We start from the raw sequence: 23,260 nt of genomic DNA, 5'->3' as shown, positions 1-23,260 counted from the left end.
TAAGGAGGTAGAAGAGGACCACTTGGTACATAAAGGAAACATCATTATCCTTTATTTTGGGGAGCTTATATCTCATGTCTAGCACGTGCCCTGGTTTTGGCCCATCATCTTCCTCTTCCCTCTCTCTTTTCTCTGTCCACTGTGAAGGCAGTCTCCTGTCATTCATTCCATGCTTTCTTTATACATTTCCTCTTCCCCTCATTACAAAAGAACAACTTTTTCATATGTCTGTATGCGTGTACTTTGTCTCTGTCTTACTTCACTTTCTTTGCCTCGTTTTCCCCAGTTTCTGACTACAGGTTTTTTTTTTTCATTATTAAGGGGGAGGGGGTTATCAGGGGACTGCAGACTACAAGCTCTGCTTTTTAGCAGTCACCTCCATTTCAAACCATTTTTCTGTACTTGTCTTGAAAGTACAAAATCATATCATTGTTCATTGTTTGTTTTTCCTTGCACTGTTGTATCATTAGTATATGTGTATTTCAATGTTGTAATCATATGCTTTGGAAATGAAACAAAATGAAATGAAATGAAATCAAGATGATAAAAAACAATTTTTATTTGCTTTGTTTGCCGATCACTGATTATTTTTCATTCGTTGATATTCTCTATGTGACTAAGATAGGCCTATTGAGAGTGTCTATTATGTCATGCACATGAATTAGGCCTATGTTTAATGATAAGAAAAGGTTTACGAAAGGCATATATTGGAGACTTTTCTTTCTTTTTTTATGGGCTTAAAATTATGAATTCAAACATTTTGGGAGCATCATACAGTCTGAGGAAAATTGACCCGGGTATGAGTTGGTAAGTGTTTATCATTCAGGCCGTAATATGGCTTACCCGATCATCACACATGATCAGTGAATTTAACGGACTTTAGCATACGTTAGGATTAGGCCTGTAAAATGTATCGATGGCCTGAAGAAGCAACGCGTTAGGTTATAAAATCATATAGGGCGCCTCCTCAATTTCTTTAGTACAAAGTACTTTATTTCAAAGTACAACAGCAAATTATCTGGGCTGTTCAATGGGATTGTTGTTGCGGATAATCTTCTTTTCTTTTTCTTTGTCTTTCTTTCTTTCTTTCTTTCTTTCTTTCTTTCTTCTTCTTCTTCTCCTTCTTCTTCTTCTCCTTCTTCTTCTCCTCTTCTTAATCTACTTCTTCTTCATCATTACCATCTTCTATAATTCCTCTGATACTTGTTGTTTCGGTTTTTTCCCTTTCCTTTCTTGTTATAAATTCCCGTTGCTTACATTTTGGCAATGACCTTGGTCTCCGCCAAAAAGTCACATTAGAATTGACAATGTCATCAACTTAAATTGTCTCAGAATAATCAATATGCAAATGCCAATACGTGGATACATATCAACATGATATATTCATACAAATAAGGAAGTCAGCAATTACAACCCCTGTCCTAGAAAGACATCGTCGCCGAGTGGTTACAAGTCTTGAATGATTTGAAATCAATGACACAATCATTTTCGATCTTATGTTAAAAAAGAAACGAAATATATTGAAGACTATACATTTTTAAGGCATATATCGTGATACTTGTTGACTAACATCATGGACATCGAGCTGTCAAAGAGTGCATAAATTCTTTTCCATCCTTTCTATACTCTCTCTAAAAAAAGAACAAAACAAAAACAAAACAAAACGAGTGAAAACGTTCTCTAACGAAGGAGTGAATTTTAGAAAAGAGTGAATTTAGGGTGAAATCGTAGTGAATTTGGAGCTGAAGTATGTTTTTTTTTCCCCCGCTTATTCTGGAGTGACCTCTGGGATCACTAAAAATACTTTGAGCTATCCCTGAGGTCACTCCAAAATTAGTGAAATAAACATTTTCGCTATAAAAAAAAAAAAAAAATCACTCTAAACTCACTCTATTCTGTTATTCACTCCTTCAAGAGTGAACATTGATATTTACCTCGTTTGTTTGTTTGTTTGTTTTTTGTGGAGAGAGAGAGAGAGAGGGTACATTCAGCACGTTTATTCAGTGTCATTCGCATCTTCAACGAGTTAGAAAGTAGGACAATTGCTTTGTATTGTTTGGTACTGGCTTACAAGGCTCTGAGTGTCTTTCTGAACATCGGTTCCACAAACTTCACTCCGCTGTAATTTGCTGTGCATACAATTACCGTGGAGGGCGCCGTCTATATTTACTATCACCTACCTATGAAAAATGACGCTCAATTTCCGAAGTGGGTTCTGTTTTCTGTGAGGTATAAGCCTATGAATACTCATTCTCCCGCCAGAGTTTCTTGCAGAAGTATTTTGTTTCTTCACAAGAAATACATGGGGAAAGTTTGATGTTTGATATAGTGTCATGGCATTATAACATAAAGCTGATAATTTGTTGGGCACAGAATTATGCTCCTTTGCGCCCCAGGTAATGTGTAGGTCCAATCGATTTCCCGTAAAGTGGGTCAATCTAAACGCGTGCAGTTCGCGTTGTATCTTCAAGACTACACGATTAAACGTGTATGGAATTTATATGTTGAACACAGCCACGTTCATGTACTTGTGTTCTACCGGTACTTTTGTTTCACAGGTTTGCTGCCCGTAGTTATGTTACAGGGGCCGCGGAACGTTTTTCAGTTTGGGGGGGGGGGGTATCAAGGTCACCCCCCCCCCCCCCCCCCCCCGCTTAGACGCACCGGCGTAGCCTGGATAATAATAGTATTCATGATTATCATACGCGAAACTCCGGTAATTTTCACCTTCCTTTGGTCCGAACAAACGCTCATAGAAACACTGTCTTTTTTTAAAGATCCAGTCCTTTGGAATAGTTTACCGCTCTTTCTTCAAAATATCCCATTCCTTAATGTTTTCAAACGTGCATAAAGATCATCTTATGAGTTTGTATTCTTCCCGTTGCTGATTTGTTTGAATGGTACTCTTGTAACGTTATCTATCGACTTTGTGATACACTGTAAAAACATCGGTGTTAGATTTAACACCATGGGTGTTAAATCTAACACCCTGGGTCCGATCAAGCTTCAATAGAGGACCACACCCACAGGTGTAGAAAATGTATTGTGACGGTGTTAAAAAGTGTTCACCTGGCACTTCGTGGTGTTAATTTGACACTGTGGCTGGTGATATTTTTGACACTGCGCTAGAGTTAATTCATTAATGACACCGCATGGTGTTGATTTGATATTGGTGGTGTTGATTTCAATGGTACAACATCCGTCCAGCTTCAATAGGAGACCACACCAACTGGTGTTACTGTGGTGTAAATGTGTTTACACATTTTTTTCAAAAATGAAGTACTCTATCGGAAAATTCTTCATCGTCTTGTTGAAGTTCAGAATTAACAAGAAATTCAATAACTAAGAAACTACCACAAAAAAAAAACAATTTTATATTTTGAAATGACACCCGGAGGTGTTAATCTAACACCATGAATGAGCACCGGAAATTTAACTCCAGCTCGGTGTTTCATATTTAACACCGGACTTTATGCAGTGTATGATCGTACGGTTGTGTTTGTGTTTTGTGTTCCTTTTAATGTAGTATTTTGTACTTCCGGGGTTAACGTGTCATAAGACTTTAAAGTCCTTTTTGTTGATCCCTATTTACATGAAAAAGTTCTGTAATTTTGTGGCAGTATGCCTTTGTATTTCAATGGAAATTTATGATGAATGAATAAACTGAACTAAACTGAAAAAAAAAACAGCTTATACGAGGACGTTCATCTCCTCTATTCTTATCTAAGAACAGTATTGTAATGGGAAAGAAATTACAGAATCAATTTGTTGGACATTCAGGTCAATCGAATAATTTGGAAATGTCTCTCTCTCCAATGAAAGATTGCTTTCTACAAAAGAGAACGGCTTGCGTTCGTGCAGGAACTGGTGAGAGAAGATACTGTTTAATGGTAGTTATACGTTCTGAAAAGAAAAGAAAAAGCAAACAAACAAACAAACAAAACAAAAAGTCCCAAAAGCTGGTTGGGTCTTTCTTTTTACCATAAAATGCACAGTTTATTAAGAGTTGAATTCCACTCTATGATGAACTTTACCTTGAATTGATAGGAATAAAAGACTGAAATTAAAGGAAACTGCAGAATTGTGACAGCTTCGTCAAACCGGATAAAACACACACACAAAATAAGTAAATAAAAGGGAAAACGTTTTAAAAAAGTCAGGGGGTATATAGGCCCCATTTAAATTTGAGGCTTCACAACTACCTTCTTGAAAAAGGATATAGGTCACAAACGACATGCAATTACGATGTATAGCCTTACATGTTCGCTTTTACTGGCGAAAGGAAAAAGAAACGATGAAAATAATTGTAATTTTGTATCTACACCAAAGAATCATCACTCCAACAAAATTATGAGGCACAAACAAGAAAATACTAGTAAAGGGAAATAACAAGGATCTGAGTCTGACTGGTATTGGGAAGTAATTGAGTCTGTTCCCAAAGCGACACCTGAAAACAAAGAAAAGGCCTGCGGGTGTGTCTGTTCTGCCTCTTCGGTCAGAACAAAAACAATATCGACAAGAGGGCGAAATTAAAAGTAGAGCAATTGATCTAAAGAAATGGCACTGGTCCTATGATCAATGACATATCATCGAGCCGAATTCAGACGGCGCTGGACGGTGATCACAGACATGCATACATACCAAGCAGAGCTCAGATAGGGATGTCTTATCGATCCACGGCGTATAACAGAACGACGCTGGGCACAGAACACATAATATACCTCCTGCATCTTGCCGATTCTTTGTCAGTCTTTGAACGGGACCAATAATCCCATTAGCTCCATGGCGGGCTATAGAACAAAGGTGTGCTGTCTTGGTGTAACAAGTGGAATCAATTTTACCCCCCCCCCCCCTTGTAAATTCTTCCGTCCTTGCCCTACATCCGTCCTCAACCCAATTTTGACGAATCTGATAAAAGGTTTGACTACTTCACATGACAAAATGCCACATGGCGTCAGACAAAAATGGCACTATTATCAATCATGTTACACACATCTGCTTATATATTGTATATAATTTTCTCTGTTTATTTGATGGAAATGAAAATAGATTTGAACTTGTACTTGAACCGTGGCAAATGAGACCTTCGAACCATGACTATAGTGAACGGAGAAAATTAAGTCGTAACAATTTAGATTTGAAAACATGACTGAGAAATCTGTAAGGCTTCGAGGATATAACGTGTGAAATACTGAATTTACAATACCTTTAATTAATGTCATGGACAAAGATGACTTTTGCAGGAAGTCACAATCGGATGACATATCAATAGTCATAACTATTTTGTCTGTAATAAGCTACATAAACTTTCACTGACTATAGCAGAACATTTCCCCTTACTGCATCCCAATAAAAATCCACAGTTGGGCATTTTGGGTTTATTTTCCAATATCTTCTTCTTCTTTTTTGTATTGTAACACTGCGAAACAGTCAAAGAAATTATATTCTATGAATATATTTACGATATATAGGCTTGGGGACTTTAATGTAAATGCTCATGCAAATGTATAGCGAATGTTCAAACAAAATGAATAACTCGTCCACCCTTTGATCTTTGAGGGGGAAGAGTTGTAGGACAGCATTATTGCATACACTGACGTCATAATGCCGAGTAACAACGCCTCGGAATCCATTCTTCAAAACTCCCGGAAAGTTTTCTACTGTCATCACAGATTGTCGCGTTCTTCTCTCTCCTGGGTTTTGTTCAGAATCGATAACTTCTACAAGTGCCTAAGGGCAGGGAATCGTCCTTTTTCTTTATTCTTGCTCAAAAGTCTGTTTGCATTTCACGACTTCATTCAATACTCTTGACATCTTGAGACTGTTCTATTGATTGCAAAAAAAAAAAGGAATCCGCGCCATGTTTGGCGCACATACTTATTTTTTGTCTTCCGAACTGTTTGTCAGTTTTAAGATTGACATCATAAAAATCAAAGGATGTTGAGAAGATGAACTTTTAACAATACAGCGTCATTTGGACGGACTAGCTCACATGTTTTTAGAATCAAAACATACCGGTACTTTTTTTTTTTCAATACACACCATGCTTCGCAGAAATGAGCTATGGTTGCATCAGAATCGAAATTAGTACAGCTGTTAAAGGAAACCAAAACCCAAAAAGAAATGTGGATTGAGTGAAAGCAGCAACATTAGTGGAACACATCAGTGAAACCTTCACCACTGATGTGTTCTACTATACATTGCTGCTTTCACTCAATCTACATTGCTATTTGGGTTTTGGTTTTCTTTAAAACTAAGCACTGTGAGTGTAATATTGACTCAAGTGGACAAAAGTGAAATAAAAAAAATCAACAACTTTAACACACGGTGTAGTTGAGCTGCTGTTTGTCTTCATACGAGAACGAAGGAAGACTTTTGAGGGCTCTAATTTGCATTTATTACGATCAAAGTATATATCCGTATTTCGCAAGAAAAAAACACACAACAGTAATAATTTACACATTAAATGAAAGCAAGAGATTATCAAGTAGAGGGGCTAAGATTGAGATGTGAGTTTTCTTCTATTTGTCTCCCTCTGTACAAATGAAATGTGTAAGATCTCAACTGCTGATCTACATTTTAACAAATTATGTCGGGGAAAAAAAAAAGGATCCAGCCGGAATCGAACGTGTCATCCACACTGCTTCCCGAGCAGCGACACTACCACCAGGCTACCCCTGCATGGTTGCCGGCAGTGAAATGATGAACTTGGAACAAATATCCAAGCTCCGAAATTCCGACATTGTTATGTTAGATAGTCCAAGGAGGACAAGGCATATTCTTAAATGAAAGCAAGATACTATCAAGCAGAGGGATGAATATTGATGTATGAGGTTTCTTTTTCTACCTCTGTATACAAATGAAATTTATAAGATCGCAACTATCATCATGTCACTGCCGACAACCAGGGACAGCCTGGTGGTTGTCGCTGCCCGGAAAGCAGCACATGACAGGTTCGATTCCTGCTGGTTTCTTTTTTTCCCGACATTCTTGTAAAAATGTAGATCGCCGCAGTTGCGATCTTACAAATTTGATATATACAGAGGGAGACATATTGAAAAAAAAAAATCATTCGTCAATTTTACAGACTGTTCCGTTTGTTTTCTTTACTCTTTACTTTTTATCAGTGATTACTTTTTATCAGCGAAGAGTAAAAAAAAAAAAAACCAACACCAATATATAAAGGTTCCAATACACGCAAGTTTTCATCGAACTGTCCATCAAGGTACGGACCAATTGCTTTTCAGGTTTGATGCATATTGCGATGTAAACAAACAAACACACTATAACTAACACACAAACACAAATGCAGAAAGAGTAAGGTAAGCTATAGAGAATTGAAAATACAAGATTGATTGGGGGTTGAAGTATTGATGCGTAATACCTGAAGTTTATTCAACCTATATTGAAGATCAAAAATATGAACTAATTTGTTCTCACATGCTGTATTGCTTCCTTCCCTTTCCGTTTTATGTTTCCTTTAGTCGTATACCACTAAATACAGGTTTAAGACTTTTAGGTTTTGAAGTTATAGGTGTGTCGGCATAAATTTCCTGCTTATTTGCGTGAAACTAAAAAAAAAAACCCAACAAAATAAAACCATATGTATATTGCCGATCGATTTCACTTTTGTGACAAATGGCATGGCTCAACTTTAGTATTCTTATCGTTTAGCAATGAGAATTAAGACAAACCGAAACTGCTGAATTTGTGTTCTGTTAGCGTATATCAGACCATAATTTCGCAGCCTTAAAAGACAGACAATCATTAAAATTTGAGTAAATTTGTATAAATGGTTAAGAGATAAGTACGCTGGAACAAAATTGTCACTTACTAAGACCTTCAATAGTCTGCAAACAACTCCTACGATCTGCAAGACAGTAAAATTCTTATCGACAGAAGTTTAGGCTTATGAACTAAATGAAAACCTGATAAATAAACCATTTACACGTTCCACACTGCTGCTGTTTTTGTTTAGTTGTTTTGTTTTGTTTTGTTTTGTTTTGTTTTGTTTTGTTTTGTTTTGTTTTTAGATGAGAAGACTACAAGATTAACCCTTTGTGTGCTGTGTGCCATTTGACACAGAAGATTCCTTAGCGTTGTAATCTATTCATACTGTCACAGAAATAAAGAGTTAACAAGCAAAAGGCACATCGGAGAGAAGAGTGCCGTATAGGGTGCATGGAGAGGGATCGTTTCGATCCTCCTCATCTACCAGAATATAACAACAACAAGAGAAATGCCACTGAGGCATCTCCCTATCGACCGGATGGTGTAGATCGATGGATAGAAACAATGGTAGGACTTTGTCTAGATGTAACTCTTGGACCGTCTTCCTTTGGATGCTAAGGGGCTTGTTTGTTGTACAGCGATTTCGTGACGAAGAAAGATTAAGCTCACGGCATCTGTACCTTGCGTGCATGTGTACTTTGGTCTAAGGGAGTCATCGCTGCTCACGCTCTCTGAGCCCGAGGGAGCGTCCAGTGCAACTTGGCTGGAGGGAATCCTCAATTTTGGGATCCTATCTACATGTAGCAGAAGAGCAAGTTTGGAATACCTAAGGAAGAAAAGTGGGCTTGGTTTGCCCTTGGAGTTAATCAACAAGGAGTGACAGTTTTTCTTATTACTGGTACGGTCATTGTCAGCCATTAGAGTTCAGCTTCAAAGGCCTTCACAATGACGTAAGTATTCCACGAGTGACTGACAGCACAACCGCAATACCTTGGATGCTAAGGAGCGCCATAAGACAGACTATATAATACTTTGTCTATCTCACTTATAATACGTTATATTTTTCTTTGTTCTTTACTCTGCTCTTTGGTATATTCACTGTCATTGTTTTTACTCTTTAAATCTAACATATATAATTATGATTCGGTAACAGTTGGCAAGTAGGCAAATACAACATGAAATAGAGACAGCTAGATACACTTGCTAACAAGAGGTCTTTGTTTAGAAAAAGTGGCAGGAAATTAAATGGATCCAAGTACTAGTATGAGACAGCAGTGTGACAGGGAGGGACACATACAGAATGGAGGGAGAAGATAAGAGGGAGGAGAGATGGGGAATATAGACATTATTGATACATACCACGTATAGGTAGATATATTTCATTGGTGGATATAAAGGATGGTAGACTGATACTCGCGCTGTCGCTTTCCCGGCTATTTCTTGTCATTACAGGGTTTCCTCATCTAATATTTTATGAAAATAATATGAAATACGAGATGGTGCAGTGGTTACCATGGCAAGTGATCCCGTTGAAATGATTAAAGAATGATTTTTTTAAAATCACTAAAGTATTTTTCCTATATACAAAAGGTCAGAAGACAAGCGGAATTTTATTTCATTGTTGTTGTATTTTTTAGCCAGCATAATGAACTCAAACGCGAAGTGAGATTCAATTCAATTTAATTCAGTTCAATTCAATTCAATACAATTCAATTCAATTCAGTTCAATTCAATTCAATTCAATTCAATTCAATTCAATTCAATTCAATCCAATTCAATTCAATTCAATTCAATTCATTTTAATCGTCCAATAAAAAAATACAGGAAATTCAGTGCGGGATTGCATGCATACTCGCCTCAGTCTCGCTTAACTCGAACCTCAAGAAAAAAAAAACATCAAAAGACCATCCATCATAAAATGATAAAAGCAAGAATGGAACCGTAATAAGCATGTAAGGTCATGCTTACAACATATACTTTGGTGTCATCCCCTGGTTTATCAAGGAGGTAGGAGACACCTCCCTGGGTTTGTGGCGTCGCTTGAGCAATGATCTCGTCTATTGTGCTCTGCGCGTGATGTGTCGGATTTCTCTCGAACACAGAGCATACTCTATTCTTTTTTTCCTTTTCTTTCTTTCTTTTTTTTTCCTTTTTTTTTTCTTTAACGACTTCATATTAAAAAGTTGTTCAATGTAGCGACTATTGATTTCTTTATTCAGGCTATTTTGGCTTTTTTTTTATACAGGTTTGCCACAATCAGTAACGCTACGCAATAACAACTTGTACAGCGTAACCCATAGTAAAACTATTATCAAATCTCCACATAGCGACCATAATGGGTTTTCATGCTTAACCGATAAAAGACTTTTGCCGATAATTATGTTGTTCCGATTTTACCGATTGTTTTAGATACTGGTACTTTTAAGTGTTGTCACTTTTATCCTTCACATAGGATTGCTTTTCAAAAGACCCAACGTGTTTCAATATACACATAAGTAGTCTTATAAGTATTCAAAATAAAATGGGCAAACGCATATCGTTATAATTACACTATATCAATTCTACTGACATATTGTTATGTTACATTAAAAAACCAACTGAGATGAAATTTTGAGAGGTTTTTTTTTGCACATCATCATTACGAGCTGGTAATACTGGTATCGGGTCAGAATTTAAGTTTTTTTTTTTATCACTTTCGCAATTCCCTCACAACCCTTCGTGCGACCCTGTCTCCTCGTTCCATCTTAATTTTGAAATGAAGATAAAAATAGATATGTTTATCAGGTGAAGTCAATATCATTGGCGGTTTTCTGAGTTATTCTTCTTTTCTGATAGTCATCTCTCCTTTGTCCTCTTACATTTTAAGCCCGCACCATGTTTAAACTGACTTTAGTGAATAGAGTATTATCAGATAGTTAAGGGATATGGTAGAACGTTCGTTAGTTTATGGAATATTAAAGTTTTACGTTTTTCATTGTTTTTCTGTAGATTGTTATATTAGTCGCATCCATTTATACTAATAACGAGAAACGATTATGACATCAGCTCACAACATTCCAGCTAGTTTCTGGACAACGGTATCCTATAAATATTTTGGCGGGTAACCTATAGAGCAACTACAACCATTGATTTCCTATACTATTTTGATTGTTAGCTTATTGCTTCAATCAATTTATTGTTGCAAAGAGTATACGTTATTTTTTTCCTTTTGATTAAAATTTCCAAAATAAAAAGGAAAAACGTTTGTTCGTCAACAGATACTTGGGAAGATATGACAGCATCACCTTGTCTAATTTGCATATCATGTGGAAGTTAAATCAGTAAAATATTGGTAAATTGTTGGTGAAATTGTGCAATTCTTAGATAGTATACATCTAATAGCTATCGTTTTATCCGATTTTTATTTATCTTTCAATGTTTGATTTGTCTCCCTTTCAACAAGGTCAATCCGAAAATAGTACTTGATTGCAATAAAAAAGAGCCACACTGTTTTATCACCGTTTCATCTCTCCTTCACTACTTACTTTATCTTCCCATCTCCTCAGTTGATGTAAGCAAATTTCTACATTTCTGGTGTTAGTAACATATGTCTGAAATAGCGTGCATATTCGTCCACTTTTGCGGGTTTTTTTTTTTTTTTGCACTTTACGTATTGATTGCAAGCTCAGTGAATGTTTCTTGATACGGACTCTGAAAGCAACATAAGCAACATATGCGTTCATATAAAACCAAAACGACAATAAAAGTGATTTAAAAAAATGAAATTACAGTATGTTATTAGCGAGACTTTCCATATATCAACGACAACTGGGTAAAAATGTAGATCAGGCTACTGATACAGCTTTCCCTTACATTCTACTGCATTTTCCTATCAAAACCTCAAATATTTTTTTTTTTCAACAACGCAGAGCTCGACACTCACTTTATTCTCTAGTGGCCCGTCAGGGCCGCTAAAATTATGAAATGTGAAATGTTGATGTTCCGAAAAAAAAAGTGCAGTGGCGCTAAAGAAAAGGAAACATAGGAATCTATCTATATTCTTTGATGCCGGTAAGACATGCTTTTTTGAAAGTTTTGTGGCCCTTGGCCTCCGCCAATATCGAGCTCTGTGATGACGTAATCATTACATCCTCACCTTATTACTTTTTCTTCTTTTTTTTTTTGTCACTTTGCTGTTACAGACGATTTCATTTCATCCGATACAGTCATGATAAAGTGAATATCAGTATAATGCCTTTGCAACTTGCGCTTTACTTTTCTATGCAGCTTCCAATTCTGACCTTCACCATCAAACATTTCTAAGAATTACGGATTGCTTATATTACTTCGAAGGTGATTGATAATTGAAACATGATTTAATCATCGTGTTCTCTACATTATACGCGTGTCCTAGTTTTAGCTTCGGTTATTTTGTTTTGCAGCAGTTTATTTTTAATAGTATTTCATAATTGGAGTGATAATTTGTATATAAAAAGTACAGGTGAAATATATGTATAAAATCCACAATGGCGAAAATATATAAAGATTAATTACGTCATTCTTTTTCAATGCCTATGAAAGTAAGAAGGTTTCCGACGCTTTGCATTACACGATCGAGTATGCATTTCTTAAGAAATGGGGAACATTGTGACCATAGATCAAATGTTATGAAACAAAAGTTTAAACAAATTAAGGCCGTCAGAAATCTCAGCAATTTTCTACAAGGAACATTTCTGCTATATATCATTCTGTTTAATCTCATGTTTAACACTCGAATTTATTATCAACGAAAAACACGCCTAAATCCACAAAGCACTGACTGATTTAAGGTGCAAATCCGAATCTTCAACGAAATACATGAATTTGACGACCTATTTTGAAGATGGCGTAAGAGGGCTCCTGAAATGAGAAAAACTCAGTCATCCCCACATCCCATCTTGTTACCACATGGTAGCGTCGATTAGCTTCCATCAGTCTGCGATTGCATTCAAGTGTAAATATCGACATAGCGATCATATCGATTACACCATACAGCGAGTTTGATTGGGACCAGCCTCTGAGCGTGTTACATCACTTATATCCCCTCATATCGACCCAGTAAATATCGTCGACTTCGCAACAGGACTCTTGGATCTTTTTTTACTGCCATACTTCATTACTTCTAGTCTGGTATTTCCGCGCAGAGTGTTATATTTCATAATTGCACTCTTTAAAAAAAAAAAAGGTTGCAGTATAATTATGAAATTCTATGTCGTTCTCACTTGAGTTTGATTACCATTTTTTGATTAAAACTGCACAATTAGATGAACTTGAACAAATGCAAAGGTTGACCAAGGGTCCGTTTCATGAAGTCATCACGCAAAAATCTGTACGTAAATTTCAGAATGGCCAAAGTCGCTCATGATGTAGCTAAACTAGAGACTTTCAAATCAATTTCATGAGGTATCTCATATCAAATGTGTCTTGTGAGCAACCAAAAAAAAAAAAAAAATCTCTCATAAGATTTTAATGAAACGGACCCTTGAACAGGCCCATAATGACTAAACCAACCTGGGACTTTCAAAAGAGATCAGACTCAATCCCTAAGGAGATGATGACTACTGGTAGCGTCCCTCGGGTCCCGGGGATAGAGGGTCATTATGAACCAACAGGGAACATAACTCACGCAAAGAAATCAATGGCATTTCATTTCATTGCCTTGTGTTCTATGTCAATGCGCTTTGAAATGTCTGTATTATGAGCTATATAGATGATATTTATTATCATCATTATTACAGAAATTAAGCCCCCTCCATTCCAAGAGCTTTGTTCCGTAAGTCGTAGGGCCTACAAAAATCACAGCCAATATTTGTATTTCCCGTTGCAGTATTTTCCTTTATTGCAATGTTTGTTTGTTTGTTTGTTTGTTTGTTTGTTTGTTTGTTTTTGGTAAAACTATCTGCATGTGAATGTTTTGCTATAATTGCATTTATATTGGAAATGAAATGAAATGAAATAAAATGAAATGAAATGAAATGAGAGTAGAACGAAGGAACCTTATGAAAAGCACTGCATGTTACTTATTACTTGTTACTTGTTACTTGTTGAAATAATCCCCAAACTACAACTCCGTTGAAGCTATACCGGGATGAACAATCCTTGTTGTGCGTCAACAAGGGTGCAGAGGTGCCATAATCGCAATGTTATAAATAGTGACAAATTTCATTGAACAAGACTTTATCACTTCCTTTTTTTACGTGCAATCTTATCCAAAGTAAAACGTTCTGAGAGTAAAGTACCTGAGAAGGGTTTTCATTTTCTTTCTTTTTTTTCCGATGTAGGTACTACAACGACGAATCAGCCTACACCAAGAAGTTCAGCATGTCTCATGGGGGAGGTTCGCCGAACCCCATGGTTGATGTGGAGCCTGAGGTAACATATCACTGGTGTTTGAAAATGTATATTTCCATCTGTAGGCAACAACAGCAACAGCAATAACAACTACAACAACAACAACAACAACAACAACAACAACAACAACAACAACAACAACAATAATAAATCGATGTGACAGCATTGTACGTAATAGTTGAGGTGATGATGTCATTGCTCCACAAATGATTGTAGCAATATATAGGCTATATTACTGATGTATACAGGGGTGGACCTATAGCTTTTTGCGGGGGGGGGGGGATGTTGACCCATTTTCGACGGGTCATGACAAGCAAAAAAAAAAAAAAAAAAAAAAAGATCTCCCCCCCCCCCCCCCCGTAGATCTACCACTGCCATAGGAGCAATATTCAATGAGAAGGAACGAACGACAGAAGCTAAAATGAAATTTGAGTCGTGGTAATGCTGAACGTGAGTGTAGTTTTTCATCTCTAGGACCATCAGCATGAAATACCTTTTCAAAGGAACTAAGGTCATCACCCTCAGAGTTAATCTTCAAAAAGAAACTCAAAGACTTCCTATTTTGTTAACCTGATCATTGCGACGATTTTGATCAGTTTCTGATTGTAAATACACTATACAAAAGACTATTTATCGGTATTATCATTATCATAACAGTTAAATCATCGCCATCAATGCTATGAGTGTAATTGTGATTAAGATTGCTCCTACTATACTTGCCTTAATGAACGAGCTGACATTTCACAATCTCTGACTTGTTCAACTTCCAGATCGCGTTCCCAAAGCAGGTGAAGTCACCCGATCCTCCCCCTAGTCAGCCTCCGAAGCGAACCACCTACTTCTCAATCATTGTCGATTTCGCTGACTCCACCACGGCTCACGGGTTGCCCCGAATCGTCACCTCGGAAAAGTGGTACTGGAAGATCTTCTGGTTCTTGATCTTCGGTGGCGCTTTTTATCTTTTTACCACCCAGGCTCTGGATATCCTCTGGGACTACCGCAGTTATCCCTACAACACCAAGATCGACGTGGTTACGGAAACCACGATCACGTTTCCTTCTGTCACCATTTGCAACATGAACCGCATGAAACGGTCCCAGTTGGTGGGCACCAGATTCGAGGGTAAGATGAAAACGACAAACAAAGTCGGGAGAAGACCAAACGTCAAGGCTACTGCATAGCAATAGCATACATAGCAATACCAAGAGCAAAACAAAACAAAACAAACCAAAACAAAAAAAAACATAACAAAGGTCAAACAAACAAAAAATTAAATGGTAGCATCACAAGGACTTGAAGCAACGTAACAAACATTTGGAAAAAAAATAATAGTAGGTTTAAACACGATTATAGAATGATACAAGAAAAAATTACAATGACACCAACGAGCAGTTACATGCATTTAATCATTATTAAAGAACTTATATCCCTGTATCCTTGAAGAACTTACCTCTTTTCAAGTTTGTTTGTCCTCTAAACTTTAAAACGAGTACTATCTATCAATGTCTATATGTTTTTTTCCACATAAGTATCACCAGCAACATAATGTATCAGTTACGAAATACCCTTACTGTAAATAAATAGATGTGGATGTGCATACAATTGTCTTATTGTTTTTCACAGATTTTGTTAATCGAGCTGAGCTGCACTATTTTGGCAAAATCTTGTTTTCAATGCTCTTCACTGTCCTCTCGATAGGGATCGTTGAAATTGATGGTGGGTTCTCAGACGATGGCGGCGACTATTCTTGGTGGTTCGATTTCTCCTCTGACTTTTGGAACACGTACTACTCCTCGGGGTACTCTTGGGGTGGTGGTGGTGGGTTCTCCTCAAGCTCTGCCGCCGTGGGTAGGAGACGGCGTGACACACCCTACGACAACTTTTTCGACGATTTCGAACTCGTGCCCGAAGCCATGGGAGACGATGAGGAGGACTTTCAAGGACTTTCTCGCGAAAAGCGCGCTGGTTCGTCATCGTCATCGTCTTCATCATCAGCAGGATCATCATCAGCTGGATCTTCATCATCAGCTGGATCTTCATCAACGGGATCGTCATCAGCGGGATCGTCATCAGCGGGATCGTCATCAGCGGGGTCGTCATCAGCGGGATCGTCGTTTTCATCCTCATCGTACGGTTTTGGGTCATCATCGTACGGTTTTTGGTCATCATCGTATGCCTGGGGCGGCAGTTCATCTTACTATTTCGGATGGAACTCCTACAGCTCTGGGGGATGGAGCAGCTACTGGGACAACTGGTTTGAGGAGTGGGATAGCTGGGGCAACGATCTCTGGGGTAGCTGGACATTCGAGTACGATGATTACTACGATTGGGGAGACCTCGTAGAAGGCGAGAGTGACTGGGAAGGATTCTACGAGAACTCCAGAGCCGACGACTTCAGCGACATCATCGACGTGGCCAACCCTACACGCCTCGAACTGGAGGAACTTGGGCACCAACCTGAAGACATCATCTTACAGTGCACTTTCGATAAGAGGAGTTGTAACTACACGTATGTATGACGTCACAGTCACAGACAATGCACTTCTTCGTGTCATAACCTTCCATTATCATGTAGAAATTCTTCTGTGTTGAGATGAATGTCACGGTGGCTACAAAATGTGACCCCTTTCATGCCTGATCTAAATGTTTTGCGTTTGACACCCACAAATTAATCCCATATCTAGCGCTTTTACCGGGCCTACAAGAAAACTGAAATGCTTACACTTGCATTTTCCTAACCCCGTACTTTGAGAATAGTGTGAATATTCATGATCATGCTGCACCCTGTGCAAAATACCTGACCCTTCAAGCAATTACCATCATAGCTATCATCATCACCATAATTGGCAAAACTATCATCATTAACACTATTGTCATGATATCCATGTCAACACTTTCATTATTCCTTTGATTTTGTAGCGACTTTCGTATGTGGCAAAACAAGGCCTACGGAAACTGCTTCACGTTTAACCATGGCGATGATAATTCGACCATGCGAACTACAAGCAAATCAGGTTCTACATATGGTAAGTATAGCAAGTGTTTCGCCCTACGTAGACGTAAATAAGCACCGATTATTGAGTGTTTTATTGGTAGCCATGGTAAAAATCATGGGTATGAACTGAATAATTGGCTCTTACTTAAGTCGATGAAGGGCACTTTGTCGGTCAGTCGCGATGAAAACATCAAGACCTAGGTATTAATTAATTTAAACACGCTCAGCAATCGAACTCTACTGTATTCTCCTCCATCTCAAACGGCATCCCGCGTCCACTTAATGCCGTCTGCTGACTATGCAGTGCCTGTCGTTGAGGGCGAACCACGCGGTGTCGGCATGCCTCCCTCTCTTTCTTGTTTGGATAATAAGGGAGGTGGAAAGCTGCTTACCTCCCTATAGGTTCGATCTTTACATTGGGTGCCATGCACCCTTGTTAGGTGTTCAGACTCTCTCCCACACTTTCATTTTATGTCCTACCTGAGTATTTTGCTCCTTACGCTACATTGCTCAGCAAGAATCACTGAAAATGTGTCGTTTGAAAGGTAGACAGGTGTACGTTAGAGGGCATCATCTCTCCACAATTCCTCCCTACCTCTCCTCCAGTTCCTGTCTCTTCCCCCACCCCACCCCACCCCACCCCACCCCACCCCGTCCTCCTCAGGCTCCATTGTACTCTGGCGCTCTCTCTCTCTCCCTTCCGGCTTAGTGTCCCACCTTTCAAGATGGTGGGTATACTTAACGACACTGGAATTGATGAACTTAATTCCAACAGATAACACTATACTTATGAAAGGTATGATATGATATTGCTGTGAAGGTGAATTCCCTCTCCCTTATGACTGTTATGTTCCAACAGCACTTTGCTCCGCGTTTACGCGAATAACGAACATTCCCACCGCACACGCACAAAAAAAGAAGAACTACATTCACAATGGCATTCCAGCTCAACCTTGTAATATTTCATTTACAATTTTGATACGTGGTCTCTTTGCACTATGATGCCTTTCGAAATTGTTTCATTAGTTTATGTGTAATGAGTTCATCGTGCGTTGACATTCAACGGATAATTTAACCTCTCCACCATTTCCAGGCCTACATATGACGCTGTTCATTGAGCAGCCAGAGTACGTCGGACTCTTCTCTCAAGAAACCGGAGTCAGGGTAACTATTCATCATCCATCTGTGACGCCCTACCCCGAGGACGTTGGAATAACCGCTCCGACTGGTCAAGCGACCTCTATCGGTATCCGGCAGGTAACTTTGATTCAAACATCGTACCCCCGTGTCTGACTCTTCCCATGCACAAGAAAACAACGATTGAATGAAATAAAACATAGTCTAAATTGCTAGTAAACGTTCCTACCTTGATATATTAGTCATAGATGTGACGACGTTAATTTCCTCAGTGTGTTCAAGTAATACACAATTAAGAGTCTTTCATTCTGCAAACTTGCGATTCTCAACTCCCAAACTGGACACACTCTCATGCTGAATGAGGCGGTTTGGCCAATTAAAGTATCTTCCGACGACGTCACTGTGGAAGGTTGACCGAAAGATCAATCTCTATTTTATTGTCGGGGACATGTTTCGCTGAGAATACGTCTGGCTTCACAGAATACTCAAAGAGGCAAATAAAAAAAGGGGGGGGGGTTCCTTTCTTTTTTGAAGTGATATAAAACTCCCCGGACCGATGGATGTTTCTGTGTAGGTTGAAGGCTTGAATTTGCTGAACGCTTAATTTTAAGTACCGTCTTCCCAAATTGAGTATAGCGAGCTTTAGATCTGTGACGCGAACGCTGAAGACGACGCCGCTGTCAGGCTTAAGATAGTGTTCTGCACATGCGAGACAGCTATTTCCATTGTCCAACCCTGGAGGCTGCGTCGTCTTAGCAGATATAAAATTCGCTAATTTAAATTAGACAAGATGGTGACAACGTATATTCATCTGTTCGTCTATAGAACTTCATTGAGCGACTCCCTGAGCCCCACGGAAACTGCACACACGACGGGAGCGACACCCAGTTCCAAGACGAGTTCTACAGCTACTCGACCTTGGCTTGCAAGAAGCAATGTGTCCTGGACGAGATGTGGGACCGCTGCGGTTGTGTCAATGACATCGTGGGCGATCAGAACAAGTGTAGCTATCTCAATTCCACTGAGCGTAAGTTTGTCTGTCAGCATCGCCACTAACTTCTACGTCTTATTTCTTACTTCTACGATCAGAATATTGAGCCATCGAATCACAGTACACATTTTTGTATTGACAAATTATGTAAAAATATAACATTACATCTTATATGGTGTTATCTCTTTGTAACAGCATTTTCAAAGTTATTGATAAAAAGAGTAAAATTACATTCTGTGCATTACTCTCATTGAGACAAGTTTTTAGGATTACTCTACAGATATGAGATGGCCACATCTGACGTTATAGCTTTTACAGCCTTCTCCAAAGAAAAATTTGACAAAAACACCCTAAAAGTCGTTATTGTTTTAAAGTCATACGGTGCCGAAAAGGGAACGAAACTGTCACCAAGATATTACATGTATCAACCGCCTCAAGACGCTAACAATTGAATCTCTTCATTCAATTGCAGAGAAATGCCGGCAGCTGATCGAGTCACTGAATAACGACGGAAAACTAGAATGCTACTGCCCGAGTCCTTGCAGGTACAAATGTTATATTCCTTCAAGTTTTAAAACGACTCTCTTTAATAACGACTTACTCAACCTGTTAAAAGCATATTAATGATTATAATTAAATAGTATTCAATGATGTACATTCCTGGAGTGACTCCTTTCCACGGTAGTTATCTATTTAATCTAAAAATTTGATTTCATTCAACGCTAGCAAAACTTCGAGAGCTTCACTTCGAGAAATCTTGCTAATGTGACTGCGCCTGCAGATTCACTGTCGACGCTCTTTTTTATTGGTGGGGGGGGGGGCACCCTCCCTTTTTTATTCTTAATGATACATCGTGAGTAATCATTATCACCGCCGCTTCTTTTTCAAAACGTATCTAGTTAAGTCCACTTAAAATTGTTCATTAGACAACACATGTGTAGATCCTTGCCATCTGATTGGATGAATGCGTGTCAACATAAAACAAATAATATTCAATGTTTTATCATTCGTGCGACGGTTCGAATATTAAATTCGGTGGAAGTTTACCCATTTTATTCAACTCCGCTTCACGTCGTTGAATAGAATGGTCAAACTTGCACGCTCATGTAATATTCGGAACCATCGCACTTATAAACATTGAATATTTGTATATCATTTCATTCAGAGGTTTACAAGCTAGGGGGAGGGAGGTGGGTGAGTATTTTAGGTGGTTTCTGTTGTCATACCGATGATGCACATCATACCTTATCTTTTATGCTCATTTCTCTCGTGCGTTTTGTTTTTAGAAGGGTAACTCGTTTATGAGTGGAGACACCACTCTCTCTGGAAGACATGTAAATGCAGGCTTCGCAAAGTAATACTATAAACTAAGCTTTATTCAAGCTACTATTATTCAGAAAAATGACGATGTAAACAAAGCAATATTATTCTTTCTTTTTTTTAATCAGCGAAACTGTCTATGTATACTCGGCATCCGGATCGCTTTGGCCGTCTGAACGATATGAGGTAAAGATTTTTTTAAATAAATGTTACAGAATGGAAACAGTTATTATTTCAATCACTATGTTGCATACGTATGAAATGATAGTGACGTAGCAAAATCCAAGGACTGTGATGATGTACTACAGGGAGGTGGTCTCTTTCCACCTCCATGTGTACTATCTGCACAATGCATAATCTATGCACAAGAGTCACAGAAATAGATTTACAAAACATCAGAGGCTTTGATTGTCGGTTTTTTTTTTAACTTTTGCTTTTGTTTTGTGGTTTTGTATTTCAGTATGTTGTATTCACTGTCATAAGATGCTACCTTGAATAAATGGTTTATCTTATATCAGTTCCACTGCATTTAATGAAAGTAAATCACTCATTCAGGTTTTTTTTATTGTCTAAGGAAAGGTAAAGATTTGTCGCACCCTATCTCTCGGCAGAAGTTGATTATGCAATCTAAAAAATCAAGTTGGAAGGTATAGGTAGAAGAGGAAGAGGAAGAAAAAGAAGAATAAAGAAAACGGGAAAAATAAACCCCAAATTGCGTATTTTTGCATTCATTTCACAAGTGACTCAAAGGAATAAAATTAACACTGCATTAATATCTGAATTTCCTGGAGATATCAATATTCATCAGTTTCTCGCTCCCCCTTTTTTTTGTACAGGAACATTTGTACTCGAGAGTCTCCGAATCAAACGAGATAGCTGCACGGATCCTTCAAAATGTGGAGACAACAAGGTACGAGGAAAATTCGTATAATCTGTTTTAAATACAGATTTATCTATCTATTTTGCAGACCATCAAAATCTATCCCCTTGTTGCTGTACTTGTACACGCAAATGGGAAATGGGAAATAAGACGCAAATCATCACTGTCAAGCGACAAGTGACACAATAAACCAGAGCCGACAGTCAACCTTTACTTGTATGATTATGTTTATGTTTAAAAAAAAAAGAACGGTTCCCTACTTTCCGGTATGAAGACAGTAATAAGAATAGATATATAATATATATAAGACATAATATATAAGATATACAAAATACGCACATCTTAAGGAAATTGGTTTGCCAGGATTCTATGAGTGACGCCAACAACAAGTCATTATTCATATTATTCTAAACGAAGAGAAAAGTGGGTAGATTTTAATACGTCCTTGCACAATGATTGTAACGTGCACTTTTAAATGATAGAAGGTGCTATGTCCTAGCAAGAAATGTATTTTGTTAGCGAACTTTAGTTGGAAACAGTTTTTTTTTTCCAGCATGGTCGATGAAGGTGTTTGTGCTTGCACTGCTGGGCTCAGTTTTTACTTGCGGTGGTAGGCCTTTCATCGATACAACTAAGTATTTCTTCGGAGTGATGCTCCGTTTTGCAATCTGATTTGTGCTGGGGTCACATTTGCATTCCCTTCACAGAATCTGATCATCTACTGAGACATAATTTATAAAAATGAAACTGCAATCTACTGTAGATTTCCTTCACTCATTTTCCAGTTACCCTGTTCGATGCTGTTCTCTCAGTTGTTTCTGATCTTTCATCTCTCCAAATTAGGAAAAATCTGGCGAGAGTTCGGATATATTTTGAGGAGCTAAACTTCCAATCGATTGTGCAGACAAAGGCATACACAGTAAGTATATACAATTGTCATCAAGTAAAACATTTGTAATTACCATTGATGAACACATATTGATTGATGCATTCCGTCTACTGTTCGTCTATTCCTTTCTCTGCCTTCACGCACAAAACAACACATGTGTACACATACATTATTATGTCGTATATGTTCCAACTCTTTCTCTCTCTGTCTTTCTATCTCTCTCTCCCTCCGTCAATCTGTTTCCCTCTCTCTCTCTTTTCAAACCACGCACACACACACACACACACACACACATATATATATATATATGTATATATATATATGTATATGTATATACATATTTATACTTATATCTATTTATATGTAGTCATATCTTTGTTTATTAACTCTTTGTAATGTTCTTTCCATTCCTACCCAGTTCGTCTCATTCCTCAGTTCGGTCGGTGGTCTGCTCGGCCTCTATATCGGCTTCTCGGTCGTCACCCTGGTCGAGATCGTTCTCCTCTTCCTCGAGTTCCTCAAGCACACCTTATTCGGGGCGTGTTGCAATAACAAGATCCAACCGGTGGTGGCCTGATTTCCATGGCAACGCCTTTTTGATAGTTAAATATTACAACCAAAGATCCGGTAGTGCCATATAACCATCGGGTCTAAAACATGGCTGAAAACTTACAGTCAAATTGATGTTGGAAACTTTCTACATAACTTATGTAGTGTTAAAGTTTTGATGCGATGAGGGGAAAACTGACGCTCAGAGCTCGATCCTTTCATTAAGATGTCAGTGACTAAACTACTAAAGTTGTAAGTGGTAATTGCAGAGTTTTGATGAAAGCGTCGCATGTTTATGCCATCATTACGTCTTATGTAATAATAATTATGCGTACATGTGTGCGTATGTGAACGTGTGTGAGCGTTTGTGACAGAGAGAGAGAGAGAGAGAGAGAGAGA

The 23,260-nt window shown here is 38.2% G+C and overlaps 1 protein-coding gene across 1 annotated transcript; it reads left to right on the top strand.

Annotated features, from left to right (window-relative positions):
* Positions 1-12,592: 12,592 nt before the first annotated feature.
* LOC139731371 (uncharacterized) lies at positions 12,593-22,889 on the top strand. The gene is made up of 12 exons (XM_071642262.1): positions 12,593-12,597; positions 14,031-14,121; positions 14,871-15,222; positions 15,799-16,609; positions 17,020-17,126; positions 18,189-18,352; positions 19,058-19,259; positions 19,696-19,768; positions 20,672-20,729; positions 21,380-21,453; positions 22,267-22,342; positions 22,731-22,889. Exons 1-12 carry the CDS (start codon positions 12,593-12,595, stop codon positions 22,887-22,889), a joined length of 2,172 nt encoding a protein of 723 aa, XP_071498363.1.
* Positions 22,890-23,260: the final 371 nt, after the last annotated feature.

This window comes from Diadema antillarum, unplaced genomic scaffold (assembly GCF_040938485.1).
Source record: "Diadema antillarum isolate AM-2024a unplaced genomic scaffold, OU_Dant_1.0 seq00000368_RagTag, whole genome shotgun sequence".
Taxonomy (NCBI): Eukaryota; Metazoa; Echinodermata; class Echinoidea; order Diadematoida; family Diadematidae; genus Diadema; species Diadema antillarum.
The sequence above is the reverse complement of the archived record's forward strand: the minus strand, read 5'-3'. Positions and strand labels throughout refer to the sequence as shown.